Source organism: Nerophis lumbriciformis, linkage group LG04, assembly GCF_033978685.3.
Source record: "Nerophis lumbriciformis linkage group LG04, RoL_Nlum_v2.1, whole genome shotgun sequence".
NCBI lineage: Eukaryota > Metazoa > Chordata > Actinopteri > Syngnathiformes > Syngnathidae > Nerophis > Nerophis lumbriciformis.
The window spans coordinates 46,791,343-46,813,767 of record NC_084551.2 but is presented as its reverse complement, the minus strand read 5'-3'; the positions used below and the strand labels follow the sequence as shown (position 1 = coordinate 46,813,767).

Sequence of the window (22,425 nt, the reverse complement as noted above, 5' to 3'; positions counted from 1 at the left end):
TCTATATGTCCTTGCAGCACAAAGGGTCCTCATCCACACCGCTGCCAAAGACGCTGATATGTCGCGTACCGAGCAGCGTGGAGGGCATCAACCACGAGCTGGAAAACGTCTTCATCAGAGAGGACTGGGAGCACAGCATACAGGTAACACCTCACTTAACTCAAGTCAGTACAACTCAAGTAAAGTCAGTCCCCGCCTATAAATGCTTTTTCTAATGCATGTGTTTGAAGTATCCAAAATATATATTTTTAGGGGTTTTTATGGGTGCATCCGTTTTTTTCGTCATTGGCGTTTTCAAAAATAAGCTCCAAAATAGCAGGGATTTAGTGCAGGGATATTTTGTGGCCCCCTCCTAAATATGAAAGTTTTACATGAATGGCACATTACAGTGTTGTGTGCGGAGCTGAAATATATACAGCAGCGTTTCAACACTGCAAAAAGTCAGTGTTCAAAAACAAGAAAACAAAATACAAAAATTAGGGGTATTTTATTTGAACTGAGCTAAATTATCTGGCAATATAACAAGAAAATTTGCCTTGTCAAGACTTTCCAAAACAAGTAAAATTAGCTAACCTCAATGAACCCAAAAATACCTTAAAATAAGTATATTCTCACTAATAACACCAAGTGCACTTTTCTTGGTAGGGAAACAATTACCGTATTTTTCGGAGTATAAGTCGCACCGGAGTGTAAGTCGCACCTGCCGAAAATGCACAATAAAGAAGGGAAAAAAACATATATAAGTCGCACTGGAGTATAAGTCGCATTTTTTGGGGAAATTTATTTGATAAAACCTAACACCAAGAATAGACATTTGAAAGGCAATTTAAAATAAATAAAGAATAGTGAACAACAGGCTGAATAAATGTACGTTATATGAGGCATAAATAACCAACTGAGAACGTGCCTGGTATGTTAACGTAACATATTATGGTAAGAGTCATTCAAATAACTATAACATATAGAACATGCTATACGTTTACCAAATAATCTGTCACTCCTAATCGCTAAATCCCATGAAATCTTATACGTCTAGTCTCTTACGTGAATGAGCTAAATAATATTATTTGATATTTTACAGGAATGTGTTAATCATTTCACACATAAGTCGCACCCCCGGCCAAACTATGAAAAAAACTGCGACACATAGTCCGAAAAATACGGTAGACCTTTTTGCTCAATATGTTGAAAAATATTCATAAATTAAGTAAATGCTAGTGCCATTATCTTGACATAATGATATGATTTTCTTTTTCATGCTTGAAGTAAGAAATTATTACTTTAAAAAAGTAGTGTTGATGACACAGCTTTGCCACAGTTGATATTCTAGTTTCAAGCATGTTTTACTCAATATAGGTCATAAAATCTCAGCTACAAGCTGTAATATCTTACTGAGATCATTTAGGACCAAAACCCTTAAAACAAGTAAAACAATCTAACATAAAATCTGCTTAGTGAGAAGAATTATCAGACACAAAATACGCAAATATCACCTATATTTGAGATATTTAATCTTACTTAGATTTTAGTTTTTGCAGTGAATGGAGAGTTTTCTCTCGTGTCTGGCTGGCTGCCTCGTTTCTATTGGGCACACGTGGACAATTTGTCCCAGCGCGGTGCGTTCGCAACGCTTCCCCCCAAAAATGTTTCAGGTTGCTGCCAAGCAGGAAATGATATGTATGTTTGTCTGTCCCTGACAAAATAAATCAAAGTGATCCATACGCGGCAGGATAAAAAAAAAAGGGGGGAACTCAGCCTAATGTAGTCTGCAGTCACATAGCGACACCTGTCCGTCAGCAATAACAGTCCCCGATAACCTGGACCAATTGTAGGGTCATTATTTTTGTATTTGCGTTTCCTCACACAATAAACACCACATATATTTTTGTATTAATTTATGACTGATTTATTTACTTGTTTAATCTTATTTTGTGCTGAAAAAAATAAAAATGAGGATACATTGATGCGGCCCAGCCTGACCAAAACTCTGCCTCCAGCGGCTCCCCGGGTAAATTGAGTTTGAGACCCCTGTTCTTAACCTTTTTGACCTCAGGGCCCAACTTACTACAGAGGGGTCAGGGGCATACTCATATGTTGAAGAAATCTTACTCTTGATTTTAAATATATTCAACAATTACAGTACATTTTTTCCTATTACTTGGTTTACTAATAGGAAAAAAAGAGCGAAAAATAAAATTATGCTGTGCTAAAAATGTTTACTAAATTAACATGTTTCTTAACTTATCTGTCAATATAATTAAAATGAAAATGAAAATACAGCTTCACTATTTTGGTTATAAATTTTGCGCTTAAGAAACTTCTCTGACTATGACTTCAGGCTTCTTCTGTTTGTGGTGGAACAGTTTATAACAACTGAGTACCGCCACTGCCCATACGGTCCACAGCTGGGAAACAGACATTTTTTGGCGGCCCTCTAAGGTGTGCTCGCTGCCAAACAATGAGTTAATAAACACTGATCTACTGTAGTTACATGTGCCAGTCACTCAGAGCGCCATCCACTGGTGTGTTGTAACGGCTGCACCTTTTCTTGACAGGCCATGGATGCCGCTGATGGACGGCGTGCCCCTTTCCCCGTCCATCGCTACAGCCACAGCGGGGAGACACGCGACACCGACACGCAGGCACCCTCCAGCGGCGAGTCCAGCCCATCGCCCCACCCCCTTAGCCCCGAACACCTGCTCTCCCCTGACGGAAGCCCCTCCTCCACGGAGGAAGTAGACAAAGGTAAGCGCCATGACATGCTATTTATTTGACTAATTATAATGTGCTGTGTTGTACTTTGTCATGTATTGTACTACCGTATTTTTCGGACTATAAGTTCGCACCAGCCGAAAATGCATAATAAAGAAGGAAAAAAACATGTATAAGTCGCACTGGAGTATAAGTCACATTTTTTGGGGAAATTTATTTGATAAAACCCAACACCAAGAATAGACATTTGAAAGGCAATTTAAAATAAATAAAGAATAGTGAACAACAGGCTGAATAAGTGTACGTTATATGAGGCATAAATAACCAACTGAGAACGTGCCTGGTATGTTAACGTAACATATTATGGTAAGAGTCATTCAAATAACTATAACATATAGAACATGCTATACGTTTACCAAACAATCTGTCACTCCTAATCACTAAATCCCATGAAATCTTATACGTCTAGTCTCTTACGTGAATGAGCTAAATAATATTATTTGATATTTTACGGTAATGTGTTAATAATTTCACACAAGTCGCTCCTGAGTATAAGTCGCACCCCCGGCCAAACTATGAAAAAAACTGCGACTTATAGTCCGAAAAATACGGTATAATTAGACCTGGGAAATAAGGGCTACAAATAAAATCTCCAATTTTTCCACAAAAAATTCGATTTATGATTTAGCAGATTTTTTCCCCTACTGTTTAAAGAACTCTCTAAATACAAATGACAGAGATAATTGAAAACACGTTTTTCTTTTAGTTTGAAATGACACCGCATCGTACTCTTAGCAAATTCAAATTTGAATAAAGTTGTTCTTTTTAGATCAGATGTAGATTTGTACTTTTATGGAATCATTTTCAGAGAACTAAATTAAGAGCTTCCTCTGGGAAGCAATACTTCTGCTTGAATAAAATACTTCTACTGCACATTGCATGCAAATAAATAATAATCTCCAACATTGAGATTAACGTGAAAACGTAAAACTTCTGTCTTGAATAAAATACTTCTGTGAATGCAAATGTAGTATTATACATTGTATGCAATAATAATAATAATCAAGTAAAAGATTGATAACACTATATAATAGTTTCAGTAAGTGGATAAAGGCAGACTTTTTCATTCACACATCTTTGCAGTGTGACGGCTTTAGTGATGGCATTGTGCATCATACTTACCTGCTGTAAATGATCCCACCACAGTAAGATGCATTTTATCCAGAGTTTGTTGTTGCGGTCTTGTTCGGCTCGCAGGGTTGCATTTCCAGCACTCGGCTGGAGGCTTCTGTTTCAGATGCAGGAAGATGTTCTTGCTGCTGCCTTTTTTAAAACCAACTTTGCAGCGTGCAGTCATTTGTTCCACACCTGTTGCCGCACTTTTCTGTTCTTTGGAACAAACATCTCGCTCTCGTTAGCATGAGCCATGTTTTGAATCTCCGCTAAAGAAGTAAGGGGGGCGTGGCTCATGGGGGGAAAAAAGTATGCCGGATGTAAAAGAAAGGTATTTTTTAAATCGTCAGCAAAAAAAAAAAAAAAAAGTTTATCAATAAAACGATATATTGCCCAGGCCTAACTTCACTTCAAGATTGTGTGTTCTACTATGTCAAGTATTGTATTCTAATCTGGTGTTTGCTACTACGTCATGTACTGTGTACTACTATGTACTTTAATTTGGTGTTTGTTACTACATAATGTATTGTACTATAATGTACTTTAACCTGGTGTTTGCTACTACGTCATGTAATGTACTTTAATTTGGTGTTTGCTACTATGCCATGTATTGTACTATAATGTACTTTAATTTGGTGTTTGCTACTATGCCATGTATTGTACTATAATGTACTTTAATCTGGTGCTTCACCAACTATAATGTACTTAACCTGGTGTTTGCTACTATGTCATGTATTGTATAATAATGTACTTTAAGCTGGTGTTTGCTACTACGTCATGTATTGTACAATAATGTACAATTATGGTGTTTACTACTACTATAATGTACTTTAACCTGGTGTTTGCTACTATGTCATGTATTGTATAATAATGTACTTTAAGCTGGTGTATGCAATAATGTACTTTAACCTGGTGTTCGCTAGTAGGTCATGTATTGTACTATAATGTACTTTAACCTGGTGTTTGCTACTACGTCATGTATTGTACAATAATGTATTGTACAATAATGTACAATTATGGTGTTTGCTACAACTATAATTATGGTGTTCGCTACTAGGTCATGTATTTTACTATAATGTACTTTAACCTGGTGTTCGCTACTAGGTCATGTATTGTACTATAATGTACTTTAACCTGGTGTTCGCTACTAGGTCATGTATTGTACTATAATGTACTTTAACCTGGTGTTTGCTACTATGTCATGTATTGTATAATAATGTACTTTAAGCTGGTGTATGCTACTACGTCATGTATTGTACAATAATGTACTTTAACCTGGTGTTTGCTACTACGTCATGTATTGTACAATAATGTATTGTACAATAATGTACAATTATGGTGTTTGCTACAACTATAATGTACTTTAACCTGGTGTTCGCTACTAGGTCATGTATTTTACTATAATGTACTTTAACCTGGTGTTTGCTACTAGGTCATGTATTGTACTATAATGTACTTTAACCTGATGTGCTTGCAGACGGCGTGTGTAGTTCTCCCCTCCCAAAGTTTGCCACCTCGCCCAAGCCCAACAACAGCTACATGTTCAAACGAGAGCCACCAGAGGGCTGTGAGAAGGTTAAAGTGTTTGAGGAGATGGTGTAAGTACCTGCTTTTATTTGTTATTATTTTTGATATACTCACAATTTCGCATTTTCACCCATATTTGCAGTTGTTGACTATATATAATTTAAAAAAATATATAGGACCCTTTATTAGGTACACTTGGACAATTTAAAAAAGCAATCCAAGGCTTCAAACCCTGCATCAAACATTTGGCGACCACAATGTCACATAAAGTTAGCCGGGTTGCATTAATGACAAAAGAAAACGTAACTTAATTCAAAATATAAAAATAAAATCTTCCAAGAGAAGGAAAAAGATTGATTCTTGTATTTTTTTTAAATCTTCTGCAACAAAAAAAACCCCTAGAAATTATCGGTAAAATCAATTTATCGCCCAGGCCTAATTCAAGGTGAAGAAAGATACCATTTGTGGTTCATTTTGAGATCTCAAGTGCAGTCGTACCTCAGTCTTTGATAGTAATACCTTTTTAAAAGGTTCAACGATTACCAAATTGCATGAAAACCAATATAATTTTTCCTTAAGGAAATAATCCAATTCTGTAGTTTTACATGCAGAAAACAAAGTGAAATACATATTTCTGATAAATGAACATTTAACATCACTTTGACCTTTTATTGAACAGTCTTGTTGGCAAAGATGGCGGAGGGCAGGGTTCTCTAAACTTATTCCAATGAGGGCCAATTTCATAAAAATAAAAGGATGTGGTGGGCCGTTTTGATACATTTTGTACATTAAAGATGCTAAAAACAAACCAGTGTACGTCGATACATGCTAAGTTAGCTTTGTGTTATAGGTGACACAGGAAATGAGTGTAATATAGCTTGGGCTCTCAAAGTCAACTCATGCGATTAATCACCAAAAAATATAGCATTAATCATAGATGTATGCTGATTAATCACACAATTTATTTTGCCCTTCTAATCTATTTTAACAATACAATTAGATTTGTGAAGCTTCTTTTTGGAACTACCTCAGGTTGAAAAATGTTCCCAACAAGAATGTTGTCGATTGTCCAAATGTACGGTACCTACATTTTTAAAAGCCTATGGAAATGCGATTTTCTTATTTAAACGGGGATAGCAGGTCCATTCTATGTGTCATACTTGATCATTTCGCGATATTGCCATATTTTTGCTGAAAGGATTTAGTAGAGAACATCGACGATAAAGTTCGCAACTTTTGGTCGCTGATAAAAAAGTCTTGCCTGTACCGGAAGTAGCAGACGATATGCGCGTGACGTCACAGGTTGTGGAGCTCCTCGCATCTTCACATTGTTTACAATCATGGCCACCAGCAGTGAGAGCGATTCGGACCGAGAAAGGGACGATTTCCCCATTAATTTGAGCGAGGATGGAAGATTCGTGGATGAGGAAAGTGAGAGTGAAGGACTAGAGTGCAGTGGGAGCGATTCAGATAGGGAAGATGCTGTGAGAGGCGGGTGGGACCTGATATTCAGCTGGGAATGACTAAAACAGTAAATAAACACAAGACATATATATACTCTATTAGCCACAACACAACCAGGCTTATATTTAATATGCCACAAATTAATCCTGCATAACAAACACCTCCCCCCTCCCGTCCATATAACCCGCCAATACAACTCAAACACCTGCACAACACACTTAATCCCACAGCCCAAAGTACCGTTCACCTCCCCAAAGTTCATACAGCACATATATTTCCCCAAAGTCCCCAAAGTTATGTACATGACATGCACATCGCGGCACGCACGTACGGGCAAGCGATCAAATGTTTGGAAGCCGCAGCTGCATGCGTACTCACAGTACCGTGTCTGCGTATCCAACTCAAAGTCCTCCTGGTAAGAGTCTCTGTTGTCCCAGTTCTCCACAGGCCAATGGTAAAGCTTGACTGTCATCTTCCGCAAATGTAAACAATTAAACACCGGCTGTGTTTGTGTTGCTGCAGTCGGCCGCAATACACCGCTTCCCACCTACAGCTTTCTTCTTTGCTGTCTCCATTGTTCATTGAACAAATTGCAAAAGATTCACCAACACAGATGTCCAGAATACTGTGGAATTTTGCGATGAAAACAGACGACTTAATAGCTGGCCACCATGCTGTCCCAAAATATCCTCTACAATCCGTGACGTCACGTGCTGACGTCATCATACCGAGATGTTTTCAGCAGGATATTTCGCGCAAAATTTAAAATTGCACTTTAGTAAGCTAAGCGTATTGGCATGTGTTGCAATGTTAAGATTTCATCATTGATGTATAAACTATCAGACTGCGTGGGTTTCAGTAGGCCTTTAAGTTAATACAAATATTCAAACTAAAACAAGCTGCGGGCCCAAAACTTTAGACACCCATGCCGTAGAGGTCGGATGGGAAGGGAGAGCTATTTGGACGCCACCTTTGTTTTTGTTTTTTAATTCAATAATATTTGGTACTCACAACTGTTTTTGGCCCCATAGTGGATTATTTTGCAGTTGTACTTAAAAGAAAAATTTACCAAGTCGGAGTCACCAAAAAGTGAATTCTTTGTTACATGTAATGTTTAGCCGCACAACACCTGCGATAGGATATGAAAACGGGGGCAAATTTTCATTGGAAAAACATTACATGAAACGTGGGGCACATGAAAACTACTGTATTTTTATTTACCCAAATATTAGGAACAGCTGTTAGAGTGATTGCTTTATTTTAGGTTCATGTCATCGGATTGTGCCGGTGCACCTAAAATATTGACCCATGTAATGCTGTCTTTTAGGTCGGGCCAATCCAAAGGCTTCCCTCTCTTCTCGTGTCCCGACAAAAACAAGGTCAACTTCATCCCGCGAGGCTCCGCCTTCTGCCCCGTCAAGCTGCTCTGCTCCTCCCTTTTCTCCCCCGTGTCCTGCGCCTCCGTCGGCCACGGCCTCCACGCCAACGACGCTCAGGTGACCCCCGCCCCGCCGCCTCTGCCCTCCGCTGTCAGAGAAACAGACGCCGTTCGGCAAAGCCCGGGAGTCGAGACGGGAAAGGACGGCTCGGGGCAACTCGTCCTCACCAGTGTGTCCTCAGGTATTTAAAAGACCAATAAGGCTTTGAAAAAACGAAACAAAAAAAAACAAAAACACAAGCTTGCACTCAGTTAGTCTTACGTTTAGCCAGCAGGGGGTGCCCAAGCTCTCGCTCTGGTATCCTGCAAGAGAGGTTCTAGGTCCTGGACCCCCATGTCTGACTCATTTTACCACAAATATATTTTGCTTTGTTTTTAATGGGGTTTAAAGTTTGTCAGCAGAAGCAACAACTATCTTATGATGATGGGATGATGTTCGATAAGAAGAACCGATGCCATGGATTCGAATCCCTTTTTGAGAACCGGTTCCCGTTATCAAAGCCACTATACCGTATTTTCGCGACCATAGGGCGCACCGTATTAAAAGGCGCCGTGTCGTGTCAGTTACGGGTGCTATTTCTGTTTTTAACGCATAAATAAGGCGCAGCGTATTTTTGGGCTCAGGCCAAAAATAAACATACGCTATCTTAAAACATACGCAAGCATGCATGGACGCTGTTTTAAAAAGGCAGCAGGAGCAAAGCTGAGTTGGGTTGTACTTTATTGAAGTATTTATCAATGTACTCACATTATTTTTTGTATCAATCATCTTCTGTGTCCAAAATGAACAGCTGGGCAAGTTCTCCATCAAACACGCCAGATTCCAGAGATGGGCCAGAAATTGTACTCAAGTAAGAGTACTGTTACTTTAGAGATTTATTACTCAAGTAAAAGTAAGGAGTAGTCACCCAAATATTTACTTGAGTAAAAGTAAAAAGTATGTAAGATGATGAGTAGTGATGAGTAACCTGTTATTTTAATGACGGCAACAAATAATGCACAAAAACATAAAAATAGCAATGAGCAAATTCAGAGCCAGAAATATCTCTTAAGCAACTAAAACAATAATATATATTAAATAATAATACATTAACATTAAAAAAAAATAAGGCAAATTGAGCAACAATAATTTAACAGCACCATAGGCTCAGTAGGCAGAGATTACAAAGGAAAATAACAAGTTAGTATTTACGCAAATCATAAACTGATAGGTGTGGGCTGCACCTGGCAACACACAGATTGGTGTTTCTATGTATGCATGTGTGTGTGTGTCTATGAGGCTGCAGTACGTTAATAAATGTCCCCACACGATTCATAGCAGGGAAGCTAACATCAGCCTACGGTGACAGCCAAAATATCTAGTAACGTTACTTACCGCGATGTGCTTCCTCAAATTTGACGTTGAGTTCATGTAAGCCTAAGCTTGTTAATCAGGTGACCGCCTGGCTCTGTTTGATTGGTGAAACAGAGTCAAACGTCACCAGTAACTAACTGTATTTGATTGGTGAAATGCAGGCATGCGATAGATCCTACTTTGAAGGTCTGTCTGACAAACCAAAACATAAAAGCGTGCATTAACAGCGATAAAAATTAGTAGCGAGTAGCGAACTGAATGTAGATAAATGGAGCGGAGTAAAAGTAGCGTTTCTTCTCTATAAATATACTCAAGTAAAAGTATGTTGCATTAAAACTACTCTTAGAAGTACAATTGGTCTCAAAAGTTACTCAAGTAGATGTAACAGAGTAAATGTAGCGCGTTACTACCCACCTCTGCCAGATTCCCTCTCCTCATTTTCAACGTCAGTCTCGTTGTCTAGCAAGCTAGCACAACAGTAAAAGCCGACTTCTCTTGCCCCGTTGTGCGTATGAATTTGCTACCGTGCTGGTCCCCTTCTTCTCCACAGTGTGCGTCACCGGGATGTCGAAAGTGAGCATCCATGTTGGTGATGTGTTTGTCGGCAATTTTTTTTTATTTACAACGCACATAGCAGCACTATATGCTCACTGGGGGCGTGCCTTTGGCGTCCTCTCTCACCCGAAACCTTCACCCTATAACAGCCGCATGCTGTCCTCAGTCACGTCCGCTTTTCCTCCATAAAAACAGCGTGTCATATAACATGTATGGCTTTTGGAACTCCTATCTGGATTCCATAAGGAACCAGTTCGATAAGGGGATTCGATATCAATTATTTCTTAACGAACATCATCCCTAATTAACACTTCCTGTTAGTGCAGCGGACTAACGTGTAACAAATCTTGTACATTATGGGATGGCGTCAGGACCGCCTTGTACTGTCTGTCGTGTGTTGCAGCCACACTTTGCCTTCCCGCATGATCGCCACAATCTGCAAGTTTTCTTAGCGAGAGACCAAAAGACTGATATGGTGGGTGGGGGGGAGAAGACTCCACCTTCCTGCTTCGCGGCGGTCTTTTTAGCGGAACAAAACGACTCAGGTTGGTGTGGAATGTTCTTGTTTGGACCGTTGCCATTTTTGAAGCGCAGTTTGATACGAATCACATCAGCAGACTCATCGTAGAACCTGTTTTTTTTTTTTTTTTTAAGCTTTTAGGTGCTACGACACATTCCATAGGTCATGTTGTACACAAGCCCCGCCCTCCCAAAGTGACAGGTTGAGAATGTACCAAAGCAAACGTAAAAATAATCGGCGGGGGTCATGTTTGGAGCAGAGGTGCTAATCGGTAAACCAGGTTAAAGCACTTACTTGGACATAATCCTTTTGTTGTTGTTCATTTGCAATCTGAAACAATCAAAGGTGTGCACAAAAAGAACCACTGAGGTTTGGGTGTGTACGTCTACGTGCGCATACAAGCACAACTATGACCAATAATGTATGCCAGGCATTCCACGACACACAATTTAAATCGCTGATGTGCTCATTGTGTGCATGCAGCAACACTTCCCCCGTGTAGTGTGCACTTGTATGTTCATCCTGTGTGTTTTTTCAATAAAGACAAAAAAAAAAACAGTCCCTTTTGGTGATATTTGCATACTAACACAAATTAGTCATTTGCTCATTTAATTAGAGCGGAGGACACTATTTGAGAAACAATGCCAATATCGTTTTGTATTTTTCATTTCACGTGTATAACAGGTTGTTATTAAATGCCATCCATCCATGTTCTACTGTAATGCTGGAGCCTATCTCAGCTGCTTTCGGGCGGTAGATTCAAGTCAATAAAAGCAGTTTAAAAAAATAGCAAGTACAATAAATATTTACTTATAAAAGCACCCTGAGGCAACACGTGTGCATGAAATAAACCAAGCATGTTGTCCGTAAAAGTTACAGCAAAATAGTCTTAAAATAGCGTGAAAACAAAACCCTGTCCACAAGGGGGCGATATGCTGAAGTAACCATGCTGGGAGACAGACGATGACTACAAATGGAGTCCTCAGTTTGTTGAGGTGGTTACCTGCAGCCACAGGTGAGTGGAACTCATGCGAAGGATTGTGGTCTTGTGGAAGTGACAGAATGTATCATTCCAGGGAGGAGGCCAGAGAGGAGCTAGGCGTTATGAAGTGTGTGCTCGGCGTCACTTTTGCCCACTGCGTCTGGGTTGGCAAGGGGGTCCAGGTCTGCAAACAAGTTGAACCACGCCGAGAGGTCTTTGGTTGTCCCGCCTGTCTCTGCAGAACCAGGAGAAACAGGTTGACGTTGCTTACGAACGCTAAGTGATGCTAACGTTCTCACCTTGAAATGCTCTTTTCTGACTGGCTCCATGCGAGTCTTCTGTCACCGTGGTGACAGACTGTGGGACATTCCAATCTGCAAACAATTCATACAAACATTTATCCTAAATAATCGATCTTTAGGAGCTTTGTCTTTCCACAAGGAGTGTCCAGAACCGATATTGGTACAATATCAAAACAAGTAGCCAGTAGTCAACCACCAGGTGTGAATGATTGGTTCCACATGTAAAGCGACTTTGGGTACTTAGAAAAGCGCTATATAAATCCCAGTTATTATTATTATTAAGTATTGAATAATAACTAAAATCTTGGATTTAAGCTCCGATACAAGTCAACATCTAAATAAAACAGGCACACATGGTTGGTATTTTAGTCAAGTCATTTACCAAAGGAACACATGGTAGGCTAAAGGCCACCAACTGGTAGCAGATACATAACAGCCAAGCACACAAGCTAGACAAAACGTAATAAGTGCACTTAATTCTAAAGTCAAAAACATGTCAATATAAACAAGTATCAAATAATTACAGTTGAATATTACTTAGATTCAGTCTCCAAGGCAGAAGTGTGTATCCAGTAACAAACGTGTCCGCACCATTCAATTGACTTATTTTATTAACTTTACTTATTTAGTCAATTCAATAATTCATGCCCTTAATTGAATTATTGTGGTTACTGGGTGTCAACAGAACACAAATTAAAGCTCTACTTCAAAAGCATAAATCTTTCATGAGGTAAGTGTTTTCACCATTGACTAATTTCACCTGATCAAACCATTTCTAACATTCCACACTACAAAATAAAAGGTATGTGCTTTTATGCCTTAAACTTTGACTAATTTCACTTGATCAAACCTCTTCTAACATTCCACACTACAAAATAATACGAGTATGTACTAAAGACATCTGCTGATATCGTATCGGATTAGGATTAGTATCGGACAATACTCTGGTATTGTATCAGAAGTGAACAAGTTGTCATTTCTACCTGAGAAGCCAGCAGACTGCAGGTTGTGCTGGTCCAACAGCTGAGATGGTAGGAACAGGGACGGAGCATCCATTGGCGTAGAAGAGGCGGTGTCCGTCACCTCCGCCTCCTCTCCGAAGGCTTGCCTCCATTCCTGCGAGAAGTCGCCATCATGCACCGAAATCCCTCCCAGGATCTCCTCCAGCAAGGCAAGGCTGTCTTTCTCCTCCGTCGCCGAGTCAGCATCTCCTGAAAAACTACACAACATCAACAGTGGAAGCCAGTAGACTGAATTGGATATAAATGAAATATTTCACGTTAATACGAGGTCATTTTGACTTTGTGTTTATAACAAAAACTGTATCCTTACTCGGGTCAGGGTTTGAACAAGGTGTATGGTTTTGGTAGGGCTGGTTAAATTCTGAAATTCTGATATGATATAACTCCACACCCTAAGTCCCATAGTTCCTACAATTAGAGCTGGTAACATGCATGCAACAGATAGCAAGATCAATGTCCGCATTCACTAAAGCAGTGTTTTTCAACCACTGTGCTGCGGCACACTAGTGTGCCGTGAGATACAGTCTGGTGTGCCGTGGGAGATTATCTAATTTCACCTATTTGGGTTAAAAATATTTTTTGCAAACCAATAATTATAGTCTGCAAATGATGTGACCGTGTAATACTCTTCCATATCAGTAGGTGGCAGCAGGTAGCTAATTGCTTTGTAGATATATACGGGAGGCAGTGTGCAGGTAAAAAGGTGTCTAATGCTTAAACCAAAAATATACAAAAGGTGAGTGCCCCTATGAAAAGGCATTGAAGCTTACGGAGGACTATGCAGAACAAAACAAAAACTGAACTGGCTACAAAGTAAACAAAAACACAATGCTGGACGACAGCAAAGACTTACTGTGGAGCAAAAATGGCGTCCACAAAGCACATCCGAACATGACATGACAAACAACAATGTCCCCACAAAGAAGGATAAAAACAACTGAAATATTCTTGATTGCTAAAACAAAGTAGATGTGGGAAATATCGCTCAAAGAAAGACACGAAACTGCTACAGGAAAATACCAAAAAAAAGAGGAAAAAGCCACCAAAATAGGAGCGCTAGACAAGAACTAAAATACTACACACAGGAAAACAGCAAAAAAATCAAAATAAGTCAGGGGGTGATGTGACAGGTGGTGACAGTACACCTACTTTGAGACAAGAGCTATATTGATGCATGCTTGGTTATGGTTTAAAGTCATATCCAACAATTGCGACAACAACTTTTTACTGTCAACTGAGTTTCGTTTTATAATGATTTCTGCTGGTGGTGTGCCTCTGGATTTTTTCAACGCAAAAAATGTGCCTTGGCTCAAAAAAGGTTGAAAAACACTGCACTAAAGCACTAAATGTTTTCCTGGGGATTTCGTTCCTGAAAAAAGCATTGTCTACTCTGAAATAATTGTATTAGTGTCTAGAAAAGCACTGCATAAATCTAATCCAATATTATTTTTAAAGCCTAGCCTTTGTTTGAAAACTTAAAAATAACTAACCACGAACAGAATATGAGCCCATGTTTGCAGTCTATCTCCTTAAAATCTTTGGAACAAGTAAACTAAACATTTATTATGACCAGTGTTCTGAATAATACTTTAAAAAAGTAATTACTGTATTTTTCGGACTATAAGTCGCAGTTTTTTTTCATAGTTTGGCCAGGGGTGCGACTTATACTCAGGAGCGACTTATGTGTGAAATGATTAACACATTTCTGTAAAATATCAAATAATATTATTTAGCTCATTCACGTAAGAGACTAGACGTATAAGATTTCATGGGATTTAGCGATTAGGAGTGACAGATTGTTTGGTAAACGTATAGCATGTTCTATATGTTCTAGTTATTTGAATGACTCTTACCATAATATGTTCTGTTAACATACCAGGCACGTTCTCAGTTGGTTATTTATGCCTCATATAACGTACACTTATTCAGCCTGTTGTTCACTATTCTTTATTTATTTTAAATTGCCTTTCAAATGTCTATTCTTTTTATCAAATAAATTTCCCCCAAAAATGCGACTTATATGTTTTTTTCCTACTTTATTATGCATTTTCAGCCGGTGCGACTTATACTCCGAAAAATACGGTAATTATAGTTACTCGTTACTTTACTAAAAAAGTAATGAGTTACTAACGGAACTACTCTTTAATAAATGTAAAGTAGGGAAAGTAATTTATGTTATATTAAAAAAACAACTTTAAATATCTGGCATATGAATTTGAGAGATGTGTAATATAAGGGCACAGTGTGCAGCGTCTGTGCTTTTAAAAGGCGGGGCCTGTTGCCTAGTGACGTCATCAAGGGTTTCAACGGAGCTGTGTTTTTTAGCTTTCGCAGTTAGCAGCGCACTTTGACGCCAGCTCTTTTGAATCTTTTCATACCTCTGCTTAATAAAGAGATTGAATCTGCTACGATGGCTGTCAAGTCTTCTTGTCAACAAACGGGGTATTGTTTGGATGGCAAATTTGTCACTTCAATCATTGATTTGTTGTTCAATATTCCCATTGTGTACGTGTGTTATTTGCTGTGTCACAGTGAGATGTTGCTGTCAAATCTTCTTGTCATGCCCACCCAAGCTTGTGGCATCGTATTTAAAAAGACTTGTGACTTGAACAAAGTATTAAGCAAAGGGTCTGTATACTTATGTACAGTATATGCGATTTCTTATTTTTTTATAAGTTTGCAATTTAAAAAAAACACTTAAAATTGTCATTGTCATGTTGAGGATAAAAATTAATGTATACCTCTTTGGAATAAGGCTGTAACATAAAATGTCAAGCGACGTGAATACTTTCCGGATGCACGGTGTTAGCAGTCCATCTCCTTAGCCTCTTGGCTATCTCATATTTTTGATTACTTGACAACCTGTCCCAGTAAGATGAAAACATTTATTATAGGAGACACGTAATATAACGTTCAATGGCCCACAGTTCCAACAAGGGGATGTATTATTATTTGATCAAACCCAAGTATTAGCTTGAAACACTAATATCTAAACCCCAATTCTATCTGGACACCTTAATGAGAAAACTACACATGACTAAAACCAACCAGAAACCTACGACTAACTAACCACAATTAATGATAAAACCTTTCTCTTCATCCTAACCTAAAACTAAAACCCGAGACTCTAAATGTATCTTAAAGCAAAACGTCAAGCCTACTTTAGGTATAAAAGTGATCTTCCTGTAGGCGGGCCATGGGTCAATCACTTTCTGTTTGCAGGTGCATTTGTTTTATTTATGTTTTTATACTTCAACATATCACTATTTAAAAGGTATTGGAGCCCAAACAACAATGGTTTGAAGAGTACACACACAGAAATGGGATTCTTTACTTCCCAGGTATGGGAAGTAAAGGTCAGTTTTAAGTCTTTGTTCACAAAAAGTGATCAAAAAGAAGACCAAGACCTGAAGAAGACCAAGACCTGAAGAAGACAACGACCTGAAGAAGATTAAGACCTGAAAAAGACCAAGTCTTGAAGAAAACCAAGATTAAGATTAAGACCTGAAGAAGACAAAGACTTGAAAAAGACCAAGACTTGAAAAAGACCAAGACTTGAAAAAGACCAAGACTTGAAAAAGACCAAGACTTGAAGAAGACCAATACCTGAAGAAGCCCAAGACTTTAAGAAGACCAAGACCTGAAGAAGACAAAGACCTGAAGAAGACCAAGACCTGAAGAAGACCAAGACCTGAAGAACACAAAGACCCGAAGACCAAGACCTGAAGAATACCAAGACTTGAAAAAGACCAAGACTTGAAAAAGACCAAGACCTGAAGAAGACAAAGACCTGAAGAAGACAAAGACCTGAAGAAGACCAAGAGATGAAGAAGACCAAGACTTGAAGAAGACCAAGACCTGAATAATAACAACACTTGAAGAAGACCAAGACTTGAAGAAGACCAATACCTGAAGAAGCCCAAGACTTTAAGACCAAGACCTGAAGAAGACCAAGACCTGAAGACAAAGACCTGAAGAAGACAAAGACCTGAAGAAGACCAAAACCTGAAGAACACAAAGACCCGAAGACCAAGACCCGAAGAATACCAAGACTTGAAAAAGACCAAGACTTGAAGAAGACAAAGACCTGAAGAAGACCAAGACTTGAAAAAGACCAAGACTTGAAAAAGACCAATACCTGAAGAAGCCCAATACCTGAAGAAGCCCAAGACTTTAAGAAGACAAAGACCTGAAGAAGACAAAGACCTGAAGAAGACAAAGACCTGAAAAAGACCAAGACCTGAAGAACACAAAGACCTGAAGAACACAAAGACCTGAAGAACACAAAGACCTGAAGAACACAAAGACCTGAAGACCAAGACCTAAATAATACCAAGACTTGAAAAAGACCAAGACTTGAAAAAGACCAAGACTTGAAGAAGACAAAGACCTGAAAAAGTCCAAGACTAGAAGACGACCAAGAGATGAAGAAGACCAAGAGTTGAAGAAGACCAAGACCTGAAGAAGACCAAGACTTGAAGAAGACGAAGAGATAACAACAAAGGTTGAAGAGTACACACACAGAAAGGTTACAGTATGGGACGTAAAGGTCAGTTTTAAGTTTTTGTTCACAAAAAGTGATCAAAAAGATGAAGAAGACCAAGACTTGAAGAAGACCAAGACCTGAAGAAGACCAAGGCTTTAAGAAGACCAAGACCTGAAGAAGACCAAGACTTGAAGAAGACCAAGACCTGAAGAAGACCAAGACCTGAAGAAGACCAAGACCTGAATAATAACAAGACCTGAAGAAGACCAAGACTTGAAAAAGACCAAGACTTGAAAAAGACCAAGACTTGAAAAAGACCAAGACCTGAAGAAGACAAAGACCTGAAGAAGACCAAGAGATGAAGAAGACCAAGACTTGAAGAAGACCAAGACCTGAATAATAACAACACTTGAAGAAGACCAAGACCTGAAGAAGACCAAGACCTGAAGAAGAGCAAGACTTAAAAAAGAGCAAGACTTAAAAAAGAGCAAGACTTGAAAAAAACCAAGACTTGAAAAAGACCAAGACTTGAAAAAGACCAAGACTTGAAAAAGACCAAGACCTGAAGAAGACCAAGACTTGAAGAAGACCAAGACCTGAAGAAGACCAAGACCTGAAGAAGACCAAGACCTGAAGAAGACCAAGACCTGAAAAAGACCAAGACCTGAAAAAGACCAAGACTTAAAAAAGACCAAGACTTAAAAAAGACCAAGACTTGAAAAAGACCAAGACTTGAAAAAGACCAAGACTTGAAAAAGACCAAGACCTGAAGAAGACCAAGACTTGAAGAAGACCAAGACCTGAAGAAGACTAAGACCTGAAAAAGACCAAGACCTGAAGAACACAAAGACCTGAAGAACACAAAGACCTGAAGGCCAAGACCTAAATAATACCAAGACTTGAAGAAGACAAAGACCTGAAAAAGTCCAAGACTAGAAGACGACCAAGAGATGAAGAAGACCAAGAGTTGAAGAAGACCAAGACCTGAAGAAGACCAAGACTTGAAGAAGACGAAGAGATAACAACAAAGGTTGAAGAGTACACACACAGAAAGGTTACAGTATGGGACGTAAAGGTCAGTTTTAAGTTTTTGTTCACAAAAAGTGATCAAAAAGATGAAGAAGACCAAGACTTGAAGAAGACCAAGACTTGAAGAAGACCAAGACCTGAAGAAGACCAAGGCTTTAAGAAGACCAAGACCTGAAGAAGACCAAGACCTGAAGAAGACCAAGACCTGAAGAAGACCAAGACCTGAAGAAGACCAAGACCTGAAAAAGACCAAGACTTGAAAAAGACCAAGACCTGAAGAAGACCAAGAGATGAAGAAGACCAAGACTTGAAGAAGACCAAGACCTGAATAATAACAACACTTGAAGAAGACCAAGACTTGAAGAAGACCAAGACTTGAAGAAGACCAAGACCTGAAGAAGACCAAGACTTAAAAAAGAGCAAGACTTGAAAAAGACCAAGACTTGAAAAAGACCAAGACCTGAAGAAGACCAAGACTTGAAGAAGACCAAGACTTGAAGAAGACTAAGACCTGAAGAAGACCAAGAGATGACAACAATGGTTGAAGAGTACACACACAGAAATGTTCCAGTATGGGAAGTAAAGGTCAGTTTTAAGTTTTTGTTGACAAAAAGTGATGAAACTAAAGCTAAGGTGATTGTGTTGAAAGGTGAAAGACAGCACTTATTAATACATACAAATATTACAATAACACAAATTATATTTTTATCTCTAACACAATGATTTAGTTTTGTAGTTTACCTTCTTTTGTTGAACTGTTGTCATTTCCCAGCGAGACAAGTCTATAAAAAAAAAAAAAGCATTTTATGACACCAAAAAAAAAAAATCAGCTTTTTATGACTTCTTCAACTTACTCTTCATCTTTGTCTTTTGTCTCACATTTATTCTTCTTTCTCTTCTTCTTTGACTGACGCTCTGCTGGTTCCTGACAATACACATTTATTTACACAAGCAGGTGAGTATATTGGGAGGGATAATTAGCCGATAATTATCCACCGATAACGGAAATAAAGAGTGGCTCAAATCTGATTTTTTTTTTTAATCAGATTTTTTTCCAGCCGACCGTTTGTTTACACTGCAAGTACATCAGCCTCCGGTGTAAACGCACCAATGTGGCCCCCATATGGCCTGGCATCCCTTGCGTGCACACTTTGATGAAGCCAAAACAAAGGAAGCTGACCAGGAGGAAGTCGCTACTACTACAAAATAAAATAAAAGTCGCAAAACTTTAAAAATTACAGTTTTGTTTTTTTTTACATAAAAGAAAATGAAAGTAATATATAGTAAGAAGGAATGTATATAGTGTAATATATTTGGGAGGGTTGTAATCTTTTAATGGCTGTGAATTATATAGGAGACACGGACATCAGCTTGGATCTACGTTAGCTTTATCTTTTAACTCACATGTAAGCAAATGAGCCACAGCGTAAATTCCAGGCTTTAAACAATCACTATTTCTTCTTCTCTATATTCATATTTTACATACAGGCTATTATTTGACAAGGATGTTGTGATGAAGTATCCACTTTCGCTGGCGACTGCACCTTTCCGGCGCACACGAATGTCATAGCTGACGAAAAAGTCACATTCAGGTCGCATTGCATTTAGACTGAAGTCACATTTGAAAAGATCAGATTGGGACTACGTCCTGATGTAGCCTGAAGACTGGATTTGAAGCACTTTGAAGCCAGTTTAGACTGGCAAAAAAATCAGATCTGTGTCACTCGAGGGCAAAAAAATCTGATTTCTTGTGCAGTGTAAAAAAATCTACCGATAATAATAAAGGCTTATCGTCTATGTCAGGGGTGCTCACACTTTTTCTGCAGGCGAGCTACTTTTCAATTGATCAAGTCGTGGGGATCTACCTCATTCGTGTATATATAATTTATATTTACTTATTTATGAAATATGTTTTTGTTAACAAGTTAAAGGTGTTTAATGATAATGCAAGCATGTTTAACACATATAGTTAATAAATTAAAGGTGTTTAATGATAATACAAGAATCAGGGGTGCTCACACTTTTTCAGCATGCAAGCTACTTATAAAATGATCAAGTCAAAATGATGTACCTACTACAAAAATGCAATACATATATTTATTTCTAAATATATTGAGGATTCTTTATATCGAAGATAATATTTCTGCCTTATTTTTAAAGTCTCGGAACAATGAGTCAGCTGCTTCAACGAATGCCTCCTTTACCATCTCTCCGTCTTGGAAGGACTTATTGTTATTAACGATGATGTGACTCACCCAGATTGATGCTTCGGTGGCGACTTTCGCTTTTGAAGTTTGTTGTGTGAAAAATGACTGCTGTCCGGACAACTGGGATTTCAGTTCCTTCACCTTTCTCTTTCTCAGCTCGCTTTTCAGCGGGAAGTCGGTGTCGTATTTCCCATGAAAAGTCCGAAAATGCCACTCCACATTTCCCTTCTTTGGTATTGCGATGGCAGATGAGGCAAACGCACTTCGAAAATGTCATCATGAAAAAAGTCCTCCTCCCATTCCGTATGAAAGTGATAAGTTTTTGTCTTCTTACTTGGTCCAGCTCCCCCACTCATTTTTATACCCTTAAGAGAAAAAACCGAGGGCTGAAAATTGGCGGTAACTCGCTGACAAGCTTGTCAGTTTTGCTGCTTTGAGCGCCGTTTTTTGCGCATGCGCAGTGACCTAAGTGTCAGAAAAACGAAGATGTCATCTGACTGGGCTGCCCTGTTAATCAATCAAAAGACGGGATGGATGATAGGCTGGCGTCAATTTTTTTTTTTTTTTTTTTAATGTAATGCAAATTTTTTTAATTTTTTTTAATTTTTAATTTTTTTATGTAATGCAATCTACCAATACTACCTTTGCAATCGACTGGTAGATCGCGATCGACGTATTGAGCACCCCTGGTCTACGTGTTGGTTTTTGGTGTCTCTGTTGTGGCTTGCGGCTCCTCAACCCCTCAGTATGGTCGCATGTTTGTGACCATACTGCGCACCCTGTTGTGTGCAGAGAAAAGCAACGTTGCGCAGCAGACGCCTCTGTTGGCTTTATATAGCACAGGGGTGTCAAACTCAAATATAGAGTGGGCCAAAATGTAAAACTGAACAAAGCCGCGGGCCAAAGTTGAACAAATTAACCTTTTAATAAGGACCCAAACAAGTTTTGCATTGAATATTGAACAAGCATGCAAAATCGAGTTTGAAATAATAATAATAAAACAATATCAACGGCATATCAAATAAAACTTAAATAAAAAATTGAATGTCTCTTTTCTATTTGCAGCCTTCTGAGGTAAATATCAAAATAAACTTTTTCCACAGGCTAATAATACATTTGAAAATAAAATAATAATGAATGAATCAAACTTCAAGCCTTGAAGTAGCAAGAGAAAGTGCATGAATAAAACGTTAATTATTGCTCAGTTTGCTACACTGATTTGCTTTAACACTGAATATAGAACAAGCAAAATCAACTTTCAAAAAACAAACGAAAAAACATCAATGGTATATTAAATAAAATTTAAATAAAAAAATTGAATGCCTCTTTTCTATTTGTCAACATAGGTAAATATCAACATTAACTTGGTGGGCGGGGGCGGGGTTTGGTGGTAGCGGGGGGCAGAGCCGGCCCAAGGCATAAGCGTACTAAGCGCTTGCTTAGGGCCCCGCGGCCACCAGGGGGCCCCCAAAAGCAATTAACAAAAAAATCTTATTTTTAATTTTTTGCATGTACGAGTCTGACTGATGATTTCTAAATGATCAAAGATATATTATTGTACAAAAACACAATTTTAGGTCAACAGAGTGCTGCTGCTGATCTAGGCTTAGTGATTCTTCCTGCCTCTCTTTAAATGTAAAGCTGCCTCTGCTGC

The 22,425-nt window shown here is 38.7% G+C and overlaps 2 protein-coding genes across 8 annotated transcripts in view; one reads left to right on the top strand and one right to left on the bottom strand.

Moving 5' to 3' along the window:
* glcci1b (glucocorticoid induced 1b) overlaps positions 1-11,241 on the top strand; it is an 85,135-nt gene extending 73,894 nt beyond the window's left edge. For all 3 annotated transcript variants that reach the window (XM_061956350.2, XM_061956342.2, XM_061956332.2), the window contains exons 6-10: positions 18-143; positions 2,556-2,745; positions 5,363-5,483; positions 8,204-8,496; positions 10,627-11,241. In XM_061956350.2, the coding sequence (XP_061812334.1) occupies positions 18-143; positions 2,556-2,745; positions 5,363-5,483; positions 8,204-8,496; positions 10,627-10,649 (753 nt within the window). In that variant the 3' untranslated portion in view covers positions 10,650-11,241. The remainder of the gene's footprint in view (positions 1-17; positions 144-2,555; positions 2,746-5,362; positions 5,484-8,203; positions 8,497-10,626) is intronic.
* A 291-nt stretch (positions 11,242-11,532) lies between these two features.
* Positions 11,533-22,425, bottom strand: part of ica1 (islet cell autoantigen 1) — a 40,686-nt gene continuing 29,793 nt past the window's right edge. For 4 of the 5 annotated variants that reach the window (XM_061956370.2, XM_072913042.1, XM_061956377.1 and 1 more), the window contains 5 exons: positions 19,419-19,489; positions 19,306-19,346; positions 13,011-13,238; positions 12,025-12,099; positions 11,533-11,960 (listed from right to left, as the gene is read on the bottom strand). In XM_061956370.2, the coding sequence (XP_061812354.1) occupies positions 11,839-11,960; positions 12,025-12,099; positions 13,011-13,238; positions 19,306-19,346; positions 19,419-19,489 (537 nt within the window). In that variant the 3' untranslated portion in view covers positions 11,533-11,838. Of the gene's footprint in view, positions 11,961-12,024; positions 12,100-13,010; positions 13,247-19,305; positions 19,347-19,418; positions 19,490-22,425 lie in introns of those variants that run through there. The other variant, XR_012050378.1, reaches the window with a different exon arrangement.